Genomic DNA, 21,610 nt, shown 5'->3' on the forward strand with positions numbered 1-21,610 from the left:
CACGTGAGGGAAGAGGGCCCTGCTCGTGAGAGCTTACATTCTAAAGGGGAGGGGCAGACAGACAGGGGCGACACATATGGGGTAGATAGTGAGAAAGGAGCATGGAGCAGTGTATTAGGATATGTGCTGCGGAATGTGTGTATAAGATGATCTGATGTTATGTCAAAATTAAGTCCTTCATTCATCTATCTCTATGACAGAAAATAGATTTTAATCATGTGTTATTTACATAAGAGATGTACAAAATAAAGTAGTAGCACTTTAATTATTGTGAGTTACATTTTAGCATCTAAATACATCCTGATAAAAATGCAGCTATTATGGGACTGTCCTGCCATCCTAATACAGTAGTGAATACTTTAGTCCCAGCTGCTGGGTGCTATGCCATGCTCCTGTGAGTGGGTGCATCTCACATACTAGACCCACCCACAAATGGGTGCAGCCATGCCCATCATGATGTGGTCCCACAGGATGTTAGCAACCAAGCAGATCCTAGCTGTCATTTTATAGACTGTACCAGATAAATGATAGCTATAATCTAAATGGTTGATATGGGCAACACCTCAACATTTGATAAATCTCCCCCTAGTCTCAAGCAAGAGCCCTGTATGGGTTGTGCAATTTTGTCCATATAGTAATGTAGTTGGCAGTGTAGATTATGCTACTGTATGTGCCTGACAGCTGAGCCATGCTATTTGGTTGCTAATAAGCTATGGGCAATTGGACTGAGCCACTAGTCTAGCATTCACTGTGCAGTGGTGTCCACAATGATTTCTTCTGCCCAAAAGGGGCATATCTATAATGGGTGCAGGGTGTGCGGTGCACACGGGCCCCTGGGTCCAGGGGGGCCCACCCCGCACACCCTGCACCCATATTTTCTAGTACTCATCTCTCCAAGGTCACACTTTGGGTGTCTCAGCCTTGCACAAAACACCGGAAAATGGCCACCACCACCATTTTCCCGGTGTTATGCGCATGCGCAGTGAGGAAACCGCCGGGGAAATGAGTAGTGCCCAGGGTCTACTGATGCTGCAGCCGCCGGAGGTCAGCCTTCAGTCTGCTGGCGGACACCCGGAAAAGAGGAGGGGACACCGGACAGGGAATGCATACAGGCCCCCTCCTCTCTTAATATGCTCTTGTTATTTTTGTCTACAACTCACCAGTCCCAGAGTAATTTGTAATTGATGAGTAATATCCTTTCTAGCTGTTGAAATATGTGTGTACTACTGACAGTGGTATGGCAGAGTATATATACTCACCAGAGGATGCCATGTCAGTGTACAGCTAACCAATGAGGTGGTGTATTTAGCAGCATTGTGAATAGTACAGTCATACTCACATTTATGCATACACAAACTCTATAGCATGGAGCGGAGCTTAAATGAAGCATACAGGTCACCAGCCAGTGACTGTATGTCAGTAGCAGTGCAGGATGCAAGCGATACAAGCGTGTCTAACAGGGTGGAACAAGTGGTTATTAGCAGGGTCTCTGAGCTAAGTGGAAGACATCAATCTCCCACTGTGGCTCTCTATGACAGTGACAAGATGGCGCCACGCATGCACAGAAGTACAGTGGCCATCTTGGTAAAGGGTATGAAGCCTTCCTAAAGGAGTCAATTAAGGAGCATGCGCACTAGCGCTCTCTAGCTTAACACTATCTACCTGCTTTTATGTTGTGTTTTAGTGGGCCTGAGCCAGGCCTTTTTGCATGTGCTCATGTTTGCTGCTTCAGGTGAACTGGGAGAAGCATGTCAGCCTGTAATCTCAGCAAGAAAGCTTAGCACAGACACAGCGCTAGTGTGTGTAGTGCTTTGGCTGGAGGTTCTAATAGGTCGAGGCTGCGAGCGCCACAGAACGGCATCTCAAGCGGAACATGGAAATGTTGTATAAGCAGAAACGTCCCTGCAGATCCCATGGAGGATTTTATTTCTCTTACTGGAAAGAAAAGAAATGACGGTTAAAGAGAAGGCTCATGAGGATTTCTGGGAAACATGAGACATCCATGTAACTTTTTAATTGCGTGACCACACGCAGGAAGAGTCAGCAGCCCTGTTTACCTGCAGTGCAATTGCCACAGCGTCATAAGGAAAAACTAGAGACGCTGAATTTATTAGGAGAAATATAGGCCAGTAGTTCTGTAATACAACAGAGGTAGACGGTAGCACGGATGTTATCTGGCAAGATATAAGCTTTTCAGCATTTTAAAGGGGCACAAAGTATAATACAATGTGAAACCTTGGACCTCTTATCACTAGCACTAAGGTAGGAAGAAAAATATCTGTGCTGCTATGCTAATGAAACCTACTGAGCTACTGCTCCATCTGTGGAACTACAAGTCTCAGCATGTGATACTGAAAAAAATGTTTCTGCCCAAGTGTAAACACACTAAGGATTCCCAAAAGCTGTTAAAAAAGTAAACAATTTATTTCTCACAGTATCAATTCATCTGCAAATTCAATAAAAAGATACATTTAGAACACGCTTAATAACTTTTAGTTAAAAAAGGAAGTAGAAATATTCAGCCTATAATAGCAAACTCATGTGCACATATAAATAAAGTAGTAAAAAAAATGGCCAATAGTCAGAATTGTATCAGAGATGAAGTCCTTATTGAAAAATACAGTCATCAGTACACTGTGTGGGATATAAAGCATATAGCGTTTGTTACCATGTAATTGCGTGGGAATGGGTATGAAATACGGCCGGCGGTTCGATTACCGTCAGCGGCAGCCCAACAGGAGCAGAGTGCGAAGCAGCGGAAGCCCGACAGCACTGGAAATCCTGATCGTGGATAGGTAAGTATCCACTAACCTAAACCCCCTAACCCTCCTTAGGGGTGCCTAACCCTAACTTCCCCCCCAAGTGCCTAACCCTAATCCCCCCTCTAAGTGGCTAACCCTAACCACCCCCTTCCCCGCTACCTAAACCTAAGTCCCCCGTGGGGGTGCCTAACCCTAAGTCCCCCCCGGGGGTGCCTAACCCTCCCTCCGCCTAGCCTAACCCTCCCAGGGGGGTGCCTAACCCTAAGTCCCCACCAGGAGCCCTAAACCTAACCCTCCCCCCCGCGGCTGTCCGCTCGCGGCGCCCGGCATCACTACGATCGGGATGCCGGGTGTCGACGATCGGGATGCCGGGCGCCGGTCTCCCGGCGTCGGGGAAATGCAGGCGTCTACATCTAGACGCCCGGCATTTCACCCTTGCCGGGATATGACAGTCGGGAAGCCGGCTGCCGGTATTTAGGCAGTCGGCTTCCCGATTGCTTCCCATTGCGTGCTGTTTTGCAGCGTTGTTACCATATATCAACGTGCTGCTCATTTGTGTAGCACAGTTCCTCTCCAGTGGCTGCCGGCCGGGTCTCACCCCAAATACACTCTCTGGGCCTGATTCAGAGCTGGACGCTCTGACCAGAGCGCACGCTCTGAATCAGGGCCGGCCTAGCTTAAAATGGAGCGGCCTCCTGGCCGCTCGCATAGCTGTGGGTAACCACCCACAGCTTATGCGAGCGGCCGAAAAGATGGTTGCGATGGTCAAGACCATCGCAACCATCGGGCTTGAGACGAGACCCTTGTGGTAGGGTCTCGTCTGCCGCAAGCCCGGAGTGCTCTTGACTATCAGAGCCAAAAACATTCCCACTGACATCACTATTGATGTCAGTGGAGCCGGACCCAGATGGTAGGCGTTCCCATGAGAACGCCTCAGTCTGGGCAGCCACGCCCCCGGCATGCCCACCAAAGGGGGCGTGCTGTCACTCACCATCAACAGCACGCCGCCTTTGGTGCGAGACCCCGAGCGACAGCTTCCCCGTCGCTCACCGGGTCTCGCGCATGCGAACGACGGAGGCGCCTCCATCGTGCGCATGCGCATTTGGGTAACATCAACCCGCTTGCGAGCGTACTGCGCTCGCGAGCGGCTCTGAATGAGACCCTCTGTTCAGCCGCTCCAGACCGTGCCTTTGAGGGGTAGTGTTGTATTTTACCTGGCCTCATTCAGCTCCGTCTCCTGGCTAAGGGCAATCTGTGTTTGTTGATCACAGGTCCGCTACATGACACAGCCGCTAGGTCCCACTCTGCTTATTTCTCCCACAGTTCAAACATAGGGCCCGAGTCAGACCCGGACACTAAGCTGCGTTCGCTCGCTATGGGTGATTATCGTCCATCTGCACATGCTTATGCATCGCAGTGCACGTGCGCAAACCAGTCACTGCGATTGGGAATTGTGCGCTCGTTGTACACAGACTGAGCGCTACTTTGAGTGACAGATTGTGCCGTTTGTGGTTGGTAACAGGGGAAGGTGCTTGTGAACGGGGGAGTGGTTCTGCAGGCATGTCTGGGCGTCCAAAACTGAGTTTTATGGGTGTGCATAATTAGCATGGAAGCGTCATTGCACACGTCACCTGGTTGTATTTCAGCCTGCAGTGATCACAGTGCTTGCGGTGGGGTAGGATCTACCTCAAGCGCAGCGTGAAGCTCCGATGGGTCTCGATGGTTCTGATTAATCATACACTTCCTGGAGATGACATGTGCTAAGCAAGAAAAGTGGGCGTCTTTATACCAGCGTGCGCTCACTCTGCCGTCACTCTCTAAAACATAGAGGGCGTCCTTACATCAGACAGTGCGATCGTGGAATTTGCATACCCGGCCCCTTTTGGCAGCGAGAGAGCGCAGCTTAGCGTCCGGGTCTGAATCGACCCCATAGGTCTCACATCTCTCCATATTATACTGGTTATTTCCTTTTAAATTAAGGTAGTTACCACTCTGAGTCCACTGGCAGATAAAGTACAGAATAAAGTATTTAAAATTTGAGGCTGCAATAAAAGTTGAAAGCTGCAATAATCAGTATATAATAGACTCCCTTAACATGTTTCTCCCTTCTCACAGGGGTTTAATCAGAAGGCAGTAGTGTCGACACTACTGACTTTTGATAAAACCCCTAATAATAGTATGCGTGGCCACGGCCCCTTTGAAAAAACCCTTTTTGCAGCACCGCAAAGCTCTGTGAGCCCCTCAGCCCGCCGCAAATCCAGGGGGAGCCACGACCGGTGTGATCGCTCCCCCAGAGGCTGCTCAGCAGCAGCGAACAGTCTCCAGCTGCTGACAGGTAGGAGGGAGGAGGGACGGTGTCAGACCGGGGCCTTCGCCAGGACCCTCCAACAAGACTGGGTACGGGTAATTAGTACCCCCCCCCCTCTCGGCACCCCTGGGTCATACTTGTCTACTATTGAACGAGCATTTCAGGGAGATTGTCAAAGCAACACTTATGAGCACGCGTTACAGTGGGCGTGTACTGCTACATCTGGGAGGCGTGATATAATACTGACTTACCTCTAAATGTAATGTAAATGAGCCCCAAAGCAGTTAGTAAGATCTATTTGTTGATGACAACACACTGATACTTTTCAGAAAATGCCTGTAGCCGTAGGGATCATTGTGCCTTATACCCAATGCAGGGATATGATACTAATGATCCCATTTAAATTTATATTTCTCTGTTTATTTTTAATATAACAACTTCATAATACGGGTAAGGTGGAATCAGGGAAATTGTTAGACTCTTCAAGGAGACAGGGAGATTGCTGCTATGTCAGGGAGTCTCCCTGACAAAGAGGGAGAGTTGGCAAGTATGCCCTGGGTGTAAGTGTACACTGATAGCTATGGCACCAAGCTTATGAATAGTAGTTGAGCATTCACATTGATGTATACAACTCGGCATAGGGGCAAATAGCCACATTTTTCTCCGTCCACATAATCCGCATGTAATTATGTCCGACTAGCAATCAGCTCTCCTTCTACCCCAATATGAGACTGTCCAACATCTTTCTTTTTTCTATTTTAAAACGTAAAGTCAAATGCTTATTAGATCTTTTATAGATATTAGTGTAATATGACTTCATCTGCAACTCCTACAGCAGCCTGGCATTCTGACAATGAGATTATTACTCTAAAGACGGAATGACAATGTTGATGAGAACACTGAAATATTGAAATAAGGTTGACGAGAGATGATCTTGTCTCAATTCCCTTTTTCCTGCTTCTTGGAGCACTTGGCCTAGGAAAGTGTCCCTAGAAAGTAACATGGCGACCCTCCCAGGAACACAGTGTGTCCGTACAGTATCAGCGTGGCTTCTATCACTTTCCTTGTGGATCCGGTTCCTTGCAGGAATTGACTGTCTTCTGTCCCCATCCCCCCTCACACTTTGGCTGCAATGCAGAAACAATCTGCAAAGTCAGCAGCTTCAAGTTCACAATATTTATGGTAACATTAAATCCACATGATGTATCTCAGCTATAAACTTGGCCGGCAAGGCTGGAATAAACAGTGCACTGTAGAGAATACCGAGGCCTGGGATTCATTGTCCCTCTGATGCTGTCCTTAACTGTCTCAGTCTCTGAGGTCAGGATAAGAAGAACTTTCTTAGTGAATTTAGGTCAAATGTTGTGGTATGCTGTAGTATAATAGACAGTGGCGTCACTCACCCTGGTGACACCCGTTGCAGACCCATCAGAGGAGACAGTAGTGCGCGCAGCTGCCGGTAAAAGGAGGCATGGCCACGCAGGTAGGGGGCATGGCCTTGCAACTGAACCCCCGTTTTAATCACACCCGGGGGTCCGGAGATGCGGACTGCCCCCGGGGACCAGCCTGTCTGAAGTGCCAGCTCCCTCGCTATGTCAGGAGCCGAGTGCTACACGTAATGCAGTACCCGGGTCCTGTCACTGAGGAGGAGTTGGCACTTTGGTGTCACCCCTGGGGGAGTGACACCTGGGTGTGGCCCGCATCCCCTGCACCGCCCTTGTGATGCCACTGATAATAGACACCTTTGCCGCCTCTGAGGTAGCAGAGGATTTTAGTAGCAGGAGCAGTGCACACACCATATCACAATGATTGTGAGGAGGGGAAGCCATTGGTAACTGAAGGCTTGTAGCTAACAATGGGCCTGATTCATTACGGATCGCATCTTGGATCGCAGCTGCGATTACGCACGCAGCCCCCCTGCAAAAATATGCTAATGTCTGCGATTGCAGCCCAACATAAGGACGCCCACTTTCCCTTACTCACATCCGTAATACTTTGCAAGTCTGTGAAACCATCGGTAACATCAAGTAACATTGGAGCCTCACGCACAATTGCACAAGGTCAGGCCTTACTCAGAAATTGCTAACCTCGCCGCACGCAGTGAGAGCTCAAGCTGCGTATGCCATCGCAGTGGCTAATTTATGCACGCCCCATGCATGGCATTCAAACGCACTGACACGCCTGCGTTTTGCCAACCACCCCCTCCTCACCACCCCCAAACGTTGACTTTCTGTCAATCACTCTGCGATCGGTCTGCCTAGTCTCTGCGATTGCAGTACAATCACAGTAAAGCCTTCGCGCATGCGCACTGCGTTTCATATGCATGCGCAGTATGCAACAATCAGCTGTCCGCGTGCGTAATGGAACTTACGATCTTTAACAAATCGGACCCAATGTTTTTAACCCGATGGCGGTGCTTTTTTTCATTCAATTGCATGAAGGCGATGTGGTTGCCACCATTGTTGGCTTTGTTATAATGATGTTTGGTGATCTAATTCTTGCTGTGTACACCACATGGAGATATACTGAATAAGTGGTATTGATGAGCCTGATTCAGTGTTGTATGCAAACCCGATGGTTTGCGTACAACACTGATGGTGAGAGATCAGCACATGCGCATGTAGGCGGCCAAGAACAGGGTCTCTGCGTCTTCCTGAAGGTTACTCAGATGCAGTGGCGGCATCTCAGTCCAAAAATCAAATATAGGAGTCACACCAACTGCCACCCTAAACGCTGCCAAACATGGCTGGCCCGGACTCACTGACAGTTGGTGTGGCTCCCTTATTTGAATTTTGGACTACGCTGCAGACCCACCTGGAGCCGCAACTGCTCAGATGGCTGATTTCATAGATAATCCGATGCTGTGCCCTTGTGTGGTATCCCGCAACTTCAAGGTATCAATTCGTTGGTTTGCCAGTGCTGCTCAGGCTGCTGCTGTCATATTGAAGTACCAGGCTCATCTACTGCACATACACAGCCTGAAGTGACAGTTACAGAGAGGACAGTGTGTGAATGTTACAGTGGAGGCAGAGCTGGACAAGGAGATGCTAGGTGATCTGCACATCAAGGTGAGACAGGCACACCTACCCTCTCGATTTGACCGGGAGCCTCCCAAATATCGTGTGCCACTCCCGGCCCCCCTGGATAGGCAGGCAAGCTTCCCGGCTGCCGCCCCCACCCCGCAGTGTACAGACATTCAGCTCCCTCCTGGAAGGAGGGAGCTGAATGTTGGCAAGTGTGAGGTGAGAGGGAGAAAGACAGCTCCAGGACTTGGCAGTGGAATTTCACACAACCGTTGAGATTAAGAATAAAGGAGAGATCAGTGAACTGAGAAAGGAGTTTGAGAATATAGCATAAAGCTAAATCAAATCAGCCTGCAAGCAACCCTGCATCCGGAGTCACACTTACTACAGGGAGCCAGCAGTTGTTATCATACCTGACATTACCCAAGTACAGACAGGGGGCCTGATTCACTAGTGATACTCAGCACAAGGTGAGAACATTCCTATTATTACACCAGAAAGAATATGGAATAAATATTGTTGTTAGATTACATCTAAACTGTGCTGCATCTCTCTGTGTCTGGGGAATCCTTGCCCCTCTGCTGGGGTGTGGCATTAGTGAAGAGCCGTTACTGAAAGAAGACCCCCCCACCAAGGTAACTCTGATCTGTATGTGCACCACACAATTATCACCCGTACTACTCTAGAGTATCACACTTGGATGTAGCAGCTGATCTCAGAAGCTGGCAGGAGGTGGCTATTCACACAAGACGCCTCCTGCAGCATTGGCGTATTTACACACAGCATCTGCCTCCAAAGACGCAGCTGCTATGTACTGTACATGTAAAAAAAATGCATTATTTTAAGTTTGCACAACCTGTGTGCCCTGTACCCCTGTGCGTTATCATTCACTTACATAATAAAATTCCCGCAGTGAGAGTTGAGCTTTGAAGTGAAAAATCAAGATATTGCTCCTTCTATTGCTTGTACTGTTTGGTGTGCTTTACCCTAGTGTGCTTTGTTCATGTGACTCCGAGCAGTGTGAGCCATGTGCCATGTCTGAAGTTGAACTTCTACGGGCGAGATGCATCAAGGGTAAAAATGCAGTCAAACCCTGAGAATGCGGGTTTGAACGCATTTTTCATATGCACCAAGCTCTTGGCTGCAGTGGGTAATGCCATCTTCCTGATGGCGTTAGTAATAGAAGCCTATGGGCTTCTCTCCACCAAGTGCTGATAGAGGGATTCAATCGGAGCCCTCCCAGTCACCCCCCGCAGCACACATATCCTTCTGCGCATGCACAGAAGAATGCCGAAGGGTTCAGAGACTCGGAAGTCCCTCCACATCAAAGGGTCGCTCTTAACGACAGAGCGGTCCTTTGCGTGGATTGTCATGCATGCCAGCGTTGCCAACGCCAGCATGCATGCAATGACCGGTGGAATGCATCGAAAGTGCGATGCGTCATGCATCCCGCCCCACATGTTTGTGCCGCCCACTGCTGTCGCTTATCTTAGTCAGCCAGCTAGCTCGGTGTAACCTTTGGCTTAAACTGGATGAAAACAATATTGTGAGCTGTGAGGTGGCCAAAATTGATTGAAAACTAGTGGAAATTAATGTTATTGAGGTTGGAGGTTAATACTGTAGGAACAAAAAAAGGCTCAAATTGTGTGATTTTAGCTTTTTTTGTCAATTTTGCGTCCACCTCGGAATCAGACCCACAGTGATTATAAGTGGCAGGACTACAGGACTCAGTGCTAGTGAGAGACATTATTTTATTTTCATTTATTTACTTTTCTCACGCATTCTATCTCACATAGATATTTTGCTAATCCATGATGGTGACCATTGTATAAAAAAGAGTGTTTTTAAAGAATTATCAAAAAAATATTAGGTTGTAATAAAGGACTAATTAATGCATGACAAGATCTCACTTAGCTCTCCTCCATGTATTATATAAACAATGGTTACATGCCTTTATTAGACATGTTACATGTCATTATTAAGCATGTAACAATAGTGGCAACATGGCAACAATACATTCCTGAGGCCAGCCCTAGGCGTGAGCATAATAGCTCTGCTCCGATTCTTACCCACCTTGGTGAACGGCTGCGCAAAGCAACCGAGAGGTGGCAAATATTGCCCTTAGTATTCATCTTCCCACTGGAGAATTGTATGTATTACATGTTCTAGTGCCATGCAAGGCTTCTCAAACTTGTGGCAAACATCCTAAACCTGTGTTAACATTGTGTCAACAATCAAAGTGGTTTTACCCACTTAAAGATGGTAAAGATGGTATGTACTACATTTTACGTCATAAATATATATTCCCAACTAAGGGCAGTATTCAATGTGAAGCGAAAAGCCGTTTTCACGTGTTTCTGGCGAAAACTTTTCGCCGATGACGTCATTTTCGCCTGTTTTGGTGTTACTCCGTATTCAATTTGGAAGACTTTCCGCCTAGGTGGAAGTCAATGCAATGTAATAGGCGAAAAAGTTTCGCCTATGAATACCAGGCAGAAAAAAGTGCAGAATTGGGGTTTTGGGGTGCAATGTTGCGGGAACCCCCGTGCAGTCTTCAGACAGTCCCCCAAAGGTAAACTGTCAAAAAAAAAAAACACTTAAGGACACCCCAAAAAAATCACTTTGAATTTGGGGGCAAAAAAAATGTTGGGGGACAAAGATAAAAACTAGCGAACTTGACTCTGGGGGGGTTTTTCATTGCAGGTGCTTGCGGCAGGTGGATTTTTCACGATTTTTTCAACTTCACTTTAGCAACTTTTAAATATACTGGCCACCATTTTCAAGTACCCCAAATTTGCTGGGATAACTTATTTTCTGGAAAAAAACCTCCTAAATACTATTCTGCATCAGGTATAGCAAAACGCTATTTAGCAGCTATTGAGCCCGTTTAAAAACACCAAATACCTTCAGCAAGCCAAATCGGGGGGTCATAGTGAACCCCCATGTCAGAGCATCTTTTGGGGGGTGTCAGTCTGATTTCTCCAAATCTGACAGTACTTTCCGCCTGTTCAAGTTTCGACGGGTCCCGTTTTCGCATACTTCCGTATTATTTAATACGGGGTAAAGCCGGCACGGCCGTGATACTTTTCCGCCTACAAAAGATGCGATGTAGGCGAAAAGTCTGGGAGGCGGAAAAGTATCGCGGATCCGCTCTGATTGAATACAGCTCTTAATATGATGCTATCAAATATGTTTATTCCATTTACTGCTGCATAATGTTTTACTCAACATGTAAACGTATTAGAGCCTCTGCAGCAACAAGGGTTCACTACTGTACAGAGAAATGCAACAAAGTGTAAACTAGTAATAGACACGTTCCAATGTAGTAGCTAGGAAAGGAGGTGCTGGGAGAGCCCAGGCCCTAAACTACTATAGATACTTGCTGAATTTCTCACCAAAAGGCAGGGGTAACGTTAATAACAATACCGCACAAATCACTCTGTTATTAACTAGAAAATATTATTTTATTAGTGTGGCGTATCCCCTCCATTCCAACAATTCGGATATGTCAGTGCCCTACTAATAAGTTATTAGTTGTTTGAAAACTACCTGGAACCTAAGCTGATGTTCTGTTGAGGTGCAGGGCAATCTTAACATATAGGCACACTGGGCAGCTACTCAGAACCCCACAAGTTTAGGGGCCTTCAAGCAAGGTCAGGCCAGGGGCATCTACATGCTCGCTCCATGCATAGGCCAGTCGACTGAGAGGCAGGCAGAGAAAGATGCTCCCCGGCTGCTCTGAGTGAGTTGCATTCTCTACCTGCCTTCCAGCCTGCAGCCACAGAGCCGGATTAAGGTAGGGGGCCCACCTCCACCTGGGCCCACCTCTTTCACGGAGCTCACCATACTTTAATCACTGCTGCAGTGCAAAACAGGAACTACACTGCGAGCTGGAGAAGAGGGGAGTGGAATTCGTAATCCTCGCTTTACGTCGTGTTTTTCTTACGTTTAAGCATTGATTTTGTTGAAAGTAACCAGTAAATCGAAAGGTTTAATTTTATTGATGATTTACATTTTTATTCCAATGAATGGGTGGGTATGGGCCCCAGTGCATTGCTTTGCCCAGGGTCTACAATGCTGTTAAGATGGCCCTGGTGAGGTTTCTGACCTCTAAAGAAAACTATATTGAGTGGTCTGGCTAAGATGGTGGTGTAGAGTGCAGAATAAGTGACACCAAGTATGTACGCGTTTGGAACTAGTGTCACAAGTCCCCACAGAGACCCCAGAACCAGACCCCGCTACTTAACCTTTGCGGGCAATCATCCATGGCATCTTCGGCACTCACATGGTGCTCCGTCCTCTCCGGCTGGCTCCATCAGCATCCTCCCTCCTGGACACAGGCACCCGCAGTCTGCTCCGGCTCCGGCGTCCGCATGGTTGGGCTGCCGCCCTCCTGTCCATGGGCGCAGCCATATTGGATTTGCCCACGTGACTCCGCCTCCACCAATGGAACAGCTCCTTCACAGTTCTCCACCAATCAGCTTCCTGCAACCTCTATAAAAGGATACCTGCTGCAATAACAAGTTACCAGTGCAATAGGACTCTTACTGTGCTCACCAAGCGTATCTGCTGATTCTTCAATTGCTACACTTCTATGTGTATCCAGCTGTCCTCCATTACACCTGGAGTCCAGTTATTCTCCGGTCCTGCCCGGAGTTCCAGCCGTCCTCCATTACACCTGGAGTCCAGTTACTCTCCGGCCTGCCCGAGCACCAACCAACCTCCTTTAAACCTGGAGTCCAGTTATCCTCTGTCCTAACCGGAATTCAGTTGTCCTTCAGTATTCACTCAAAGGCCACTTCAACCAATATATTACTACATGCGTAGGAACTTCATTAAACCCAGTTCTTTCCAGAGCATACATGACCCAAACAAAACAGATCCAAGACCCAGCCCGGGAACACAGGGCCTGATTCAGAGCCGGATGCTATTTGCGGACGCTCGTTCATAAAAACGGGCTGGCTATTTAAGCGCTCGCTCTTTGCGGTCTGTTGACGTCTCCATGTCTGAGCGAGCGAACAAAACGCGCTCACTATTTTGGAAAAAACGCCCCCTGGCCGCTCGCATCATACGTCATCTCCGCTATTTATTTGATTAATCGAGTACATTGAAAGGCGTATGAACTGCTCGCAGTGCTTGTGGTTGGATTTTCCTACCGCAATCATGCGAGCAGTTCAGGCTAAAAGACAACCAAGTGACATGGTCGATGCCGCTGCTTTGTTAATTATGCACACCCTTAAAACGCCCGTTTTGACCGTTTGGCACGCCTGCGTTCGGATCTCCACTCCCCGTTTTCAAGCACCTTCCCCTGTTACCACCCACAAACGCCTCATTCTGTCACTCAAATTAGCAGGCATTCGCTATTTTGCGAGCACACGATTTTCGACCGCACTGACTGGTTCGCGCATGCGTACTAAAACCCATACGCATGCGCAGATGTGCGAACTTCACTCGGAGCGAACGAGCAGCCACTTACGAGCGGCTCTGAATGAGACCCACAGCCTCAAATTCCTTCATCTGTGACAACTAGCATAAAGCATTTAAGTGTGCACAAGCATTGGTATAAGGCCCTAACTCAGCCAGTAAGAGCATATACTGTAGGGCAATGTGGAGTTTATTAATTGATTTAGATTGCGATTCTCCAAAGGCTGTTGCTACACCCATTTGTGTGATGTAACTTGGAATACATAGCGTCAGAGCCTTAACTAGACTTTTTGGTGCCCTGTGCCAGAAAGAGCATTGGCACCCCCCTCATTTTTCAAAGGGACATAATGCACCTAAAAAAGGGCCATGGTTTCATTGGGAAGGGCCAGGGAAGAGATAGGAGAGGTCAGGAGATGATGGGGATGAAATAAGAGGAAACTACAAGCAAGAATGATAATAAACCAAAATTTGACAGGCTCAAACAGCGCCCCCTGACCTGTGGTGCCCTGTGCAATGGCACCAGCCGCACTACCCTACCTACGGCCCTGCATAGCGTATCCACTTGCCGATTAAACAGAGCGATTGAACGATAATGACATCGTTATCATTCAATCGCTCATTAATCGTGGACAAATCGGTCATGTAAATGTCGAAAACAACCAGCGATGCGGGCTCCTGCTGGTCATTTTCGACATCTGTTCATCACCTGAACATGCCGGTCAATCTGCCGATAACGACAGATTGACCATGTTCGGGGATGAGGGAGGGTGCCTACACTGAATGACATATCGCTCAGTGTAGGCACTGCAGGGGAAGAGGAACGACTGTACGATGACAATGTTGTAATCGTACTGTCGTTCCAAGATCTGCAAGTGGATATGCACTTTAAGTTTCCTGCATCTTGGATGTGGTGGCGGTGTCTCATTACTACCTGGAGAGCTGTAAAAGTGTATTGTAGATGCAAAAAATACCCCATTCACGTTCACCAAGAAGACAGTCATATAGTTATGATAAAATAAACTGGTGATTACGAAAGATTGTTGAACTGCTGACTGCATAAAATCAGACACTGGTGTATATGTTCAGCTTAAACCATAAGAAGATGTGAGATTTCATGATCATTACATTTTTCCACAGATCTGGGAGTGTTCTCGACCACTGGAGTGAAATCTATTACTTTGTGGAACAGCTGACTGAAAGATTCATCAGGTGATTATATGATGAAAGTTATGTGCCATCTGCCTGTGTTGCATTTAGTATTTCCTCCTGTAGATGGTAACACTAGGGATCTATTATCATTATAAGAGCGTGCCACCCTTGCACCAAGGTGTCTGTGGGGGCAACATGGGCGCAAAAATAAAACGCGGATGCAAAACAAACACAGTCTTTCATTTTGCGTCCACATTAGTCCTGTATTATGTAAAAAAACAGATGTAAATGGGCATTTATTACTGAATGATTATAGACTTCATATAACTAACAAGTACTAAAGTGCTTTTTTCTCTGTTTAGGTCAGTCTTTGCAATGGGCCACCATATATTAGATAAAACAAAACTTAATACTTTGGTAATGAGAATAATTTAGTTTAATTAATTTATGTGACTTTTCTTCTGAAAATTCTAACACATCTACATTTTTGTTGTCAGGGCTGTAATTAGGGGCATTGGAGCGTGGCCACTGCACAGAGTGCAGAGCCCTGTGGGCCACACCGTCACTGCCGAATGGCACCTGCTTGTGGCTCCCAGGGTGCCCGGAACAGGCGCACTGCCACCTTGTTACAGCTCTGTTTGTTCTACTGTTAGCCAATATGTATCAAGTAAGTTTAGAAAAAGATGGTAGTTTGGGCTCTTACCCTCTCCTGTCACTTCAATGGAAACACACTTGGGGACATATAAAGGTCAGTTTTGGGGGTTTGGTTGTTTTTCTGTCAGCTTTGCAAGCCAGCAATTTACTAAAGTCAAAACTGACAGCAAAACAACCAAAAACCAAACTTTAGAAGACTTTAGAACATTGGACCAACAATCAATTTTTCCATATTTTAGGAGAATTGGGGGTCTGATTCACTACGGATCACTATTGTAATTGCAGCTGCGATTACGCATGGCGGTCTGCTGTGAAAATATGCTAATATATGCAATCATAAAGCCATCACACAGCCAGCATAGAGACGCCCACTACCGCTATCTCACATCTGTAATACCTTGCAGTCCTGCGTATACATCGGGAACATCGAGTAACATTGGCCCCTCACGCATAATTACAGCAGCCCTGACCTTACTCAGAAATTGCTAACCTTATTGTACACAGTGAGTATTTGCGCTGCGTATGCTGTCGCAGTGGCTAATTTATGCATGCCCACGCAATGGTGTTCAAACTGACAAGCACAACTGCGTTTCTCCGCCCACTCCCCCGTCACCACCCCCAAACGCTGACCTCCCCTCACTCACTCTGCGATGGCTTTCTTTCTGCATGAGTGTTTGCAGAGCAATCGCAATGCTAACTCATGCACGTGCACTGCGATGCATACCCATGCGCAGTACGCACCATCGACCGATCTGCGGATGCTGTTGCAGTTGAGATCCGTGATGAGTCAGGCCCAGGATTCACAGATTTACTAATACAAAATGATATAAAACCCGCCCAAACAATAGCCCTGCCTGAGGTAGGTGAGATCTTCTGGAGTAGGGGCCCCACTTTCTGAGGAATTCCAGCCCTGGGCTGTCCAGTTTGGGGCTGGTTAAATTGATGGCAGGGGGACCCCACGTTGTGTCCCCCTACAATGGCATTATCCTCCCGGCTGGTTCAGCCTGGTGCTGGTTATTCCAATAAGAGCCCAGGCTGAGGGGACCAGGGCTGGTTGTTGAATGTGGAGAGTACCCCATGCATTGTTATTTAAAATTGTAACTATTTCTAGGCTTGTATACCTAACAAAGCCTGCACAGATCATAGTGATCTGTGCAGTGCTTCTATTTGGTCTTTTTTACGTTGTTATTTTAACTTCTATTTGCCATCGGTTTTAAACTGAGAGTTCAAAACCAATGGACTTTAGAGCTGCAAACAACGACTGACATCAACATTGGGTTTCAATTGAAGCTGAAACCTGACGGAGATGAATAGTCTTTTTTTTAGACAGCTAAACACCATCGATGCCCTGCGGTAACCATTGGTTTTATTTTAAAACCAAAGACAACGGTTAGTAAATTTACCTCTTGGTAGGCTGACAACACTTATGTTAATGTTTTGCTTATGTTAATTGTTGATTGCAACAATATTGCTGCATAGTGTAAAATAGCTAACTCTATGGCACTGCATCAAAGCTATGTAGTGTAAATGCTATTTTTCAACCATATGGCAACAAATAATTAAATAGAAATATTTGTAGATCTTTTTGTATTCATTATTCCTGAGAAACAACTAGTATAAGACATGTTGTACCAATTTCTGTAGTCCAGCTATGTTAACCTTAAGTTTTTCCTACTAATACGTAAAAATGCAAAAAGGCAATTATATCTATATATGGTTTCTCATTTACAGCCCTCAGCTCAGAATGTCTTTTATTGTCTTCTCCACAAGAGGGGAAACTCTCATGAGGCTGACAGATGACAGGTAAGTAGACTGTGACTATGCTGCCATTTTGGGTAGGCTGCAAACAGCAGCCTACCCCTGAAAACTGTGTGTAGTAAATTTGACTGTATTATTTATTTTCTATAAAAATACACACTTGTTCAATACAGAAATATAGTGTGGTTTGGCTGTATTTCTTTATTTCATTTATTTGTGATTAAGATCATTTTGGTTGATTTTTTTTCTTGTTTAGTGTGCCACAATTACAGTATATATTTTGCCACTGGCTCTTTTGGGGCTAGTTTTGAAAAGCTTTTACAGTTAGGTCTTAAGCTGAAGTTTGTCTACAGATGCCGATCTAGACTTTAAAAGGACAACTACTTGGACAACTGACTTCATTTGGTTCTATATATAATCTGGATTACTAGATGGTGGGGAGTACAGTGCAGTAGAGTGCAGTATACTGTATATGACATTATGCAAAAAACATTACAACAAGCAATATTATCTCCTTTGACTTCCTCTGGACCATTACGTGAGTTATCCAATAAAAAGGAAACAATTGGGTTTACCAGGTGTCCTCAAAATATTAGGGCAAATTTACTAAAATGGTTCAATATCCAAACGTGATGTAACCAATAAATATTTGCTTTCTCTGTAAAAAGGCGCATACATCAATTGCCCAATTCACCCGATCCCCCACTCCCCGATCCAATTTGCTGATTCCTGATCTCCATTTCTCCGATGATCTGCTAATTCCAACATGTTAGAAATCCCCGACTCGCTGATTCCAATCATTTCTGGGTCGGAATTGGCGAATCAAAGATTTCCAACATGTTGGATTCTGCCATTTAGCGGAGCATTGTGCTGATAGACTGTTGATGTACAGTGTGGGCCCCATTACTTGATCAGTTCAATTTTATTGGTGATTGGTGAGTCTAGGGTACACATTTGCATCTTTACAACATCTTAGTAAATCAACCCAAAAACTCTCTGTAAGCAAAATTATACTCAGAATTTTCTTTATAATGTGAAGACATCAAAGGGGATGAAGTCAGGATACCTACAGTCACAATCCCGACAGATTCTGGTGAGTATTTGGGTTAGGTTTAGGCACTAGGGAGAGGGTTAGGGTTAGGCTGCAGGAGGGGACGGTTAGGGTTAGGCTGCAGGAGGGGACGGTTAGGATAGGCTGAGGGATGGGTGGGTTAGAGTTAGTGTTAGTATTAGGGTTAGAATACTTACCAAAACCCATTAGGATTTTGATCATCGGGATGCTGCTGTTAGCATTGTGACCGTCAGAATCATGTATCCAACCTCTACAGGGTGCTGCGTACAGTATATCCTCCAGGATAAACTGAAATCTTGTTCAAACTCTGTACCTCATTCAGAGGCGGTCGTTGGATGCAAGCGGTGGCTCTAAATGAGGGTGGCCGCTTGCATCTTGTAGTGCCGCCACTTGGTCGATCGCTAAGCTGTGGGTTTCTGTACATAAAAATCACCACATAACATCAGGAAGCCAGGGACAGCTGAGGGGGTCAGAAGATTTTGGCATAAACCCTGTTTGTTAGTCTTAGGGGTAAATTTACTAAGATTCGAGATTGGTAGAATTTTTTTTTTTTTTATCTCGATTTGCATCACCGAATCTCGGGTGATTTTCCCGTTTTTCATCTCCCAAATTTACTAAGAAGTGAGTTTAGCTGAAATTGAGTTTCCCGATGATGATGCAGAACGAGATATCTCCCCCGACTTGCAAGTGAAGATGAGATTACTCACCCGAGATTGCAGTGTTGTCTCTCTGCAAATCTCTCCCGGGGTAGCAGCCTGCACATATCAGTGAGATATGTGAAGGCTGCTTGTGTGTAAAACCTGTAAAAGAAGGATTACACTTTGTAAAAAAAAAGACGTAGGCCCCCGCCCCCCCATAGCATAACCAGCACCGGACTTGTCAGCCAGTCCTGGTTCCGAAAATTACGGGGAACAAAACGAGTAGGGTTCCACCGTAATTTAGGAACCAGCACCAGACAGCAGGCCAGTCCTGGTTTTAAATATAAGGGGGAAAAGATTGCGTAGGGGTCCCCCTATATTTAAAACCAGCACCGGACCCAAACCGACCGGGTTGTAATGCCACAGCCAGGAGACCCTATTACCGGATCTCAAGGGCCAAAGCATACTCACCCCAAGCCGATCAGACCAAGCCGGGGATCTCAGGGGAGGTGGGGACCCCCCAAAAAAGGAGTCCCCCCCTCTGTCGAAACCCCAGGCTTGGTCTGAAGCCCGGTGCTCTTCAGCATCCACCCCAAAGTGTAAAAGAGAAGTAAACTATTGTATTTTACAGTGGAACTACAGGTGCCAGCATGCCTGCCCTTTGGCACTTGTGCAACTACAAGTGCCAGCAGGTTGCCGATACCCGTAACTCCACTGTAAAATAAATAGTTATATAAAGACACAACACACACACCATAGATAGTATAGATTTATTAAACACATATCTCAATCACACAGACTTACCTGTACCAGCCGGTCGGTAAGTCCAATGTAGAAATCCGTGTGGATGGACCTGCAAAAAAGATCCTATACTCACCTACATCCTGGCGCCGCTCTCCGTAGCACCCAGGATCTTGTCAAAACAACAAACCGGCTTACCCGAACCATGCCGAACATGTGTAAGTATATGCTGTTACATATACTTACACCTCGCAAAATGACAAATGAGCAAAATCATCTGTTATTTCTCACGGGCCGCTAGCCAATCAGCGGCCGCTTTACATGTATCGGCTGCTCATTGGCTGGTTCCAGGTGGCTGACAAAATCGGGGCTGGTTATGCTTTTAAGGGGGGACCCTACCTATTTTTTTTTTTTAAATTAACCCTATTTTAACTATTTACAGGCAAAAACATAGACAAATCACAATGATTTGTGTATGTTTCTGCCAAACTCGCAGCTCAGCAGGTTGAGAGTTTGAAAAGTCAGTTTGGCAGAGTTTGCTGTCATCTCACCCGAGCTTGTTATCCCGATTCTTGGTAAATTTGAGAGATGTATCATTAGGTGAAAAGTACTTCCGAGTTGACCCAATGGTGAGTTGATTCGAGTTTGTGATCTCACCCAAGTTTTACGAGTGAGAAGAGAGAAATCTCTCTTTAACTCACCCGAGTTTGCCTTTAGTAAATTTGCTAGATGAAACTCATGCCTAAACTCTCCAGAGATTGTCATCTCGACCAATCTCGATTCTTAGTAAATTTACCCCCTAGGGTCAGATTTTGAGAATTTCTAAGTATAAGAAAAGTGAAGAGTTCCTAAATGTTTTACAGATCCATATTCCCACATGTCAGAGAGAAATAGATTTGATATAACTTTTTTTTAACACACAACTTGGCACACTATTAAAGAGACGTTATATAAATCTGTGTGTACTGCATGGAATCGGTATGATATGCCGGCGGCTAAATAACCGGCAGCTGAAATCCCGACAGTGGAAGGACGCATGGTACAGAATGCCGACACCGGTAGGTAAGTACTCTAACCTACTCCCCCCCCTAAACCCTAACCCTCCCTTAGGGGTGCCTAACCCTAACCTCCCCCTAGTGCCTAACTCTAACCTCCCCCCTCCGGGGTGCCTAATCCTAACCCCCCCTCCCCGCACCCTAAACCTAACCCTCCCGGGCAGGTACCTAACCCTAACCTCCCCCCCAGTGGTGCCTAACCCTAACCCCCCTTTTCCTAGCCTAACCCTCCTTGTGGGGTGCCTAACCCTAATCTCCCCCCGGGGTTGGCTAAACCTAACCCCCCCCCCCCTCCCCCGGGGACACAGCCGTTACTTACCCGTCCGAACGATTGGGATTGCAGCGCTTCGAGATGCCGACGTCAGTATCCTGTTTAACTACGGGATATCAGCGTCTGCATATTGCCGGGCGGCGGGATTCGGGCAGCGGTATATTGACGCCCGGCATTCTGTCTGCCGGCAATATGACTGCATCCCGTACTGCACATGACTAGTTACTGTAGCTGCAAACACTGCAAATCACTGAACTATGGACTGAGATTCTGGATAAATGCTAATATACATTTAGTAGTCAAACATAATTTTTGGAACTAGTGGCTTAGCTTGGATGATTTGGAAGAACAGGGAAATGGGGATTTGGCTCCAAGAGATCATTGTCCACTGATTAAATGGTATGTTATGGGCAACAGGCAGCCCTTGGACCATGTGTAGCTCTCCGAGTTTTCACATACACCCCAACGTCTCCTGCTTTAATGTTAGATGTTTGCTATAACTTGTAACACTTATTGAAAATGTTTGCGCGGCATGTTATTGCTCCTTGGTGTCCAATTCAGCAGGATGTGCCACCAAAACATTGCCGCAATGTTTGACTGTGCACATATCTGCCATACCTGGTAGACTCAACTTTTTCTTTGCACCTCTATGGGTCGGATTAAGGGCCGCATGGGCCTAGGGCTGAAAATGACCAAGGACCTATTGTGAGAAGCAGAGGAGCTGCAACCAGTGCTGTGTGGGTGTGGCCAGTGCC

The 21,610-nt window shown here is 46.4% G+C and overlaps 1 protein-coding gene across 1 annotated transcript in view; it reads left to right on the top strand.

Moving 5' to 3' along the window:
- The window catches only part of ANTXR1 (ANTXR cell adhesion molecule 1), a 214,361-nt gene that overhangs the window by 65,604 nt on the left and 127,147 nt on the right, over positions 1-21,610 (top strand). The window contains exons 2-3 of the mRNA XM_088470809.1: positions 14,655-14,726; positions 17,052-17,123. Coding sequence (XP_088326935.1) covers positions 14,655-14,726; positions 17,052-17,123 — 144 coding nt within the window. The remainder of the gene's footprint in view (positions 1-14,654; positions 14,727-17,051; positions 17,124-21,610) is intronic.

The sequence above is a fragment of the Taudactylus pleione genome, unplaced genomic scaffold, assembly GCF_031769625.1.
Source record: "Taudactylus pleione unplaced genomic scaffold, aTauple2 ptg000105l, whole genome shotgun sequence".
NCBI classification, from domain to species: domain Eukaryota; kingdom Metazoa; phylum Chordata; class Amphibia; order Anura; family Myobatrachidae; genus Taudactylus; species Taudactylus pleione.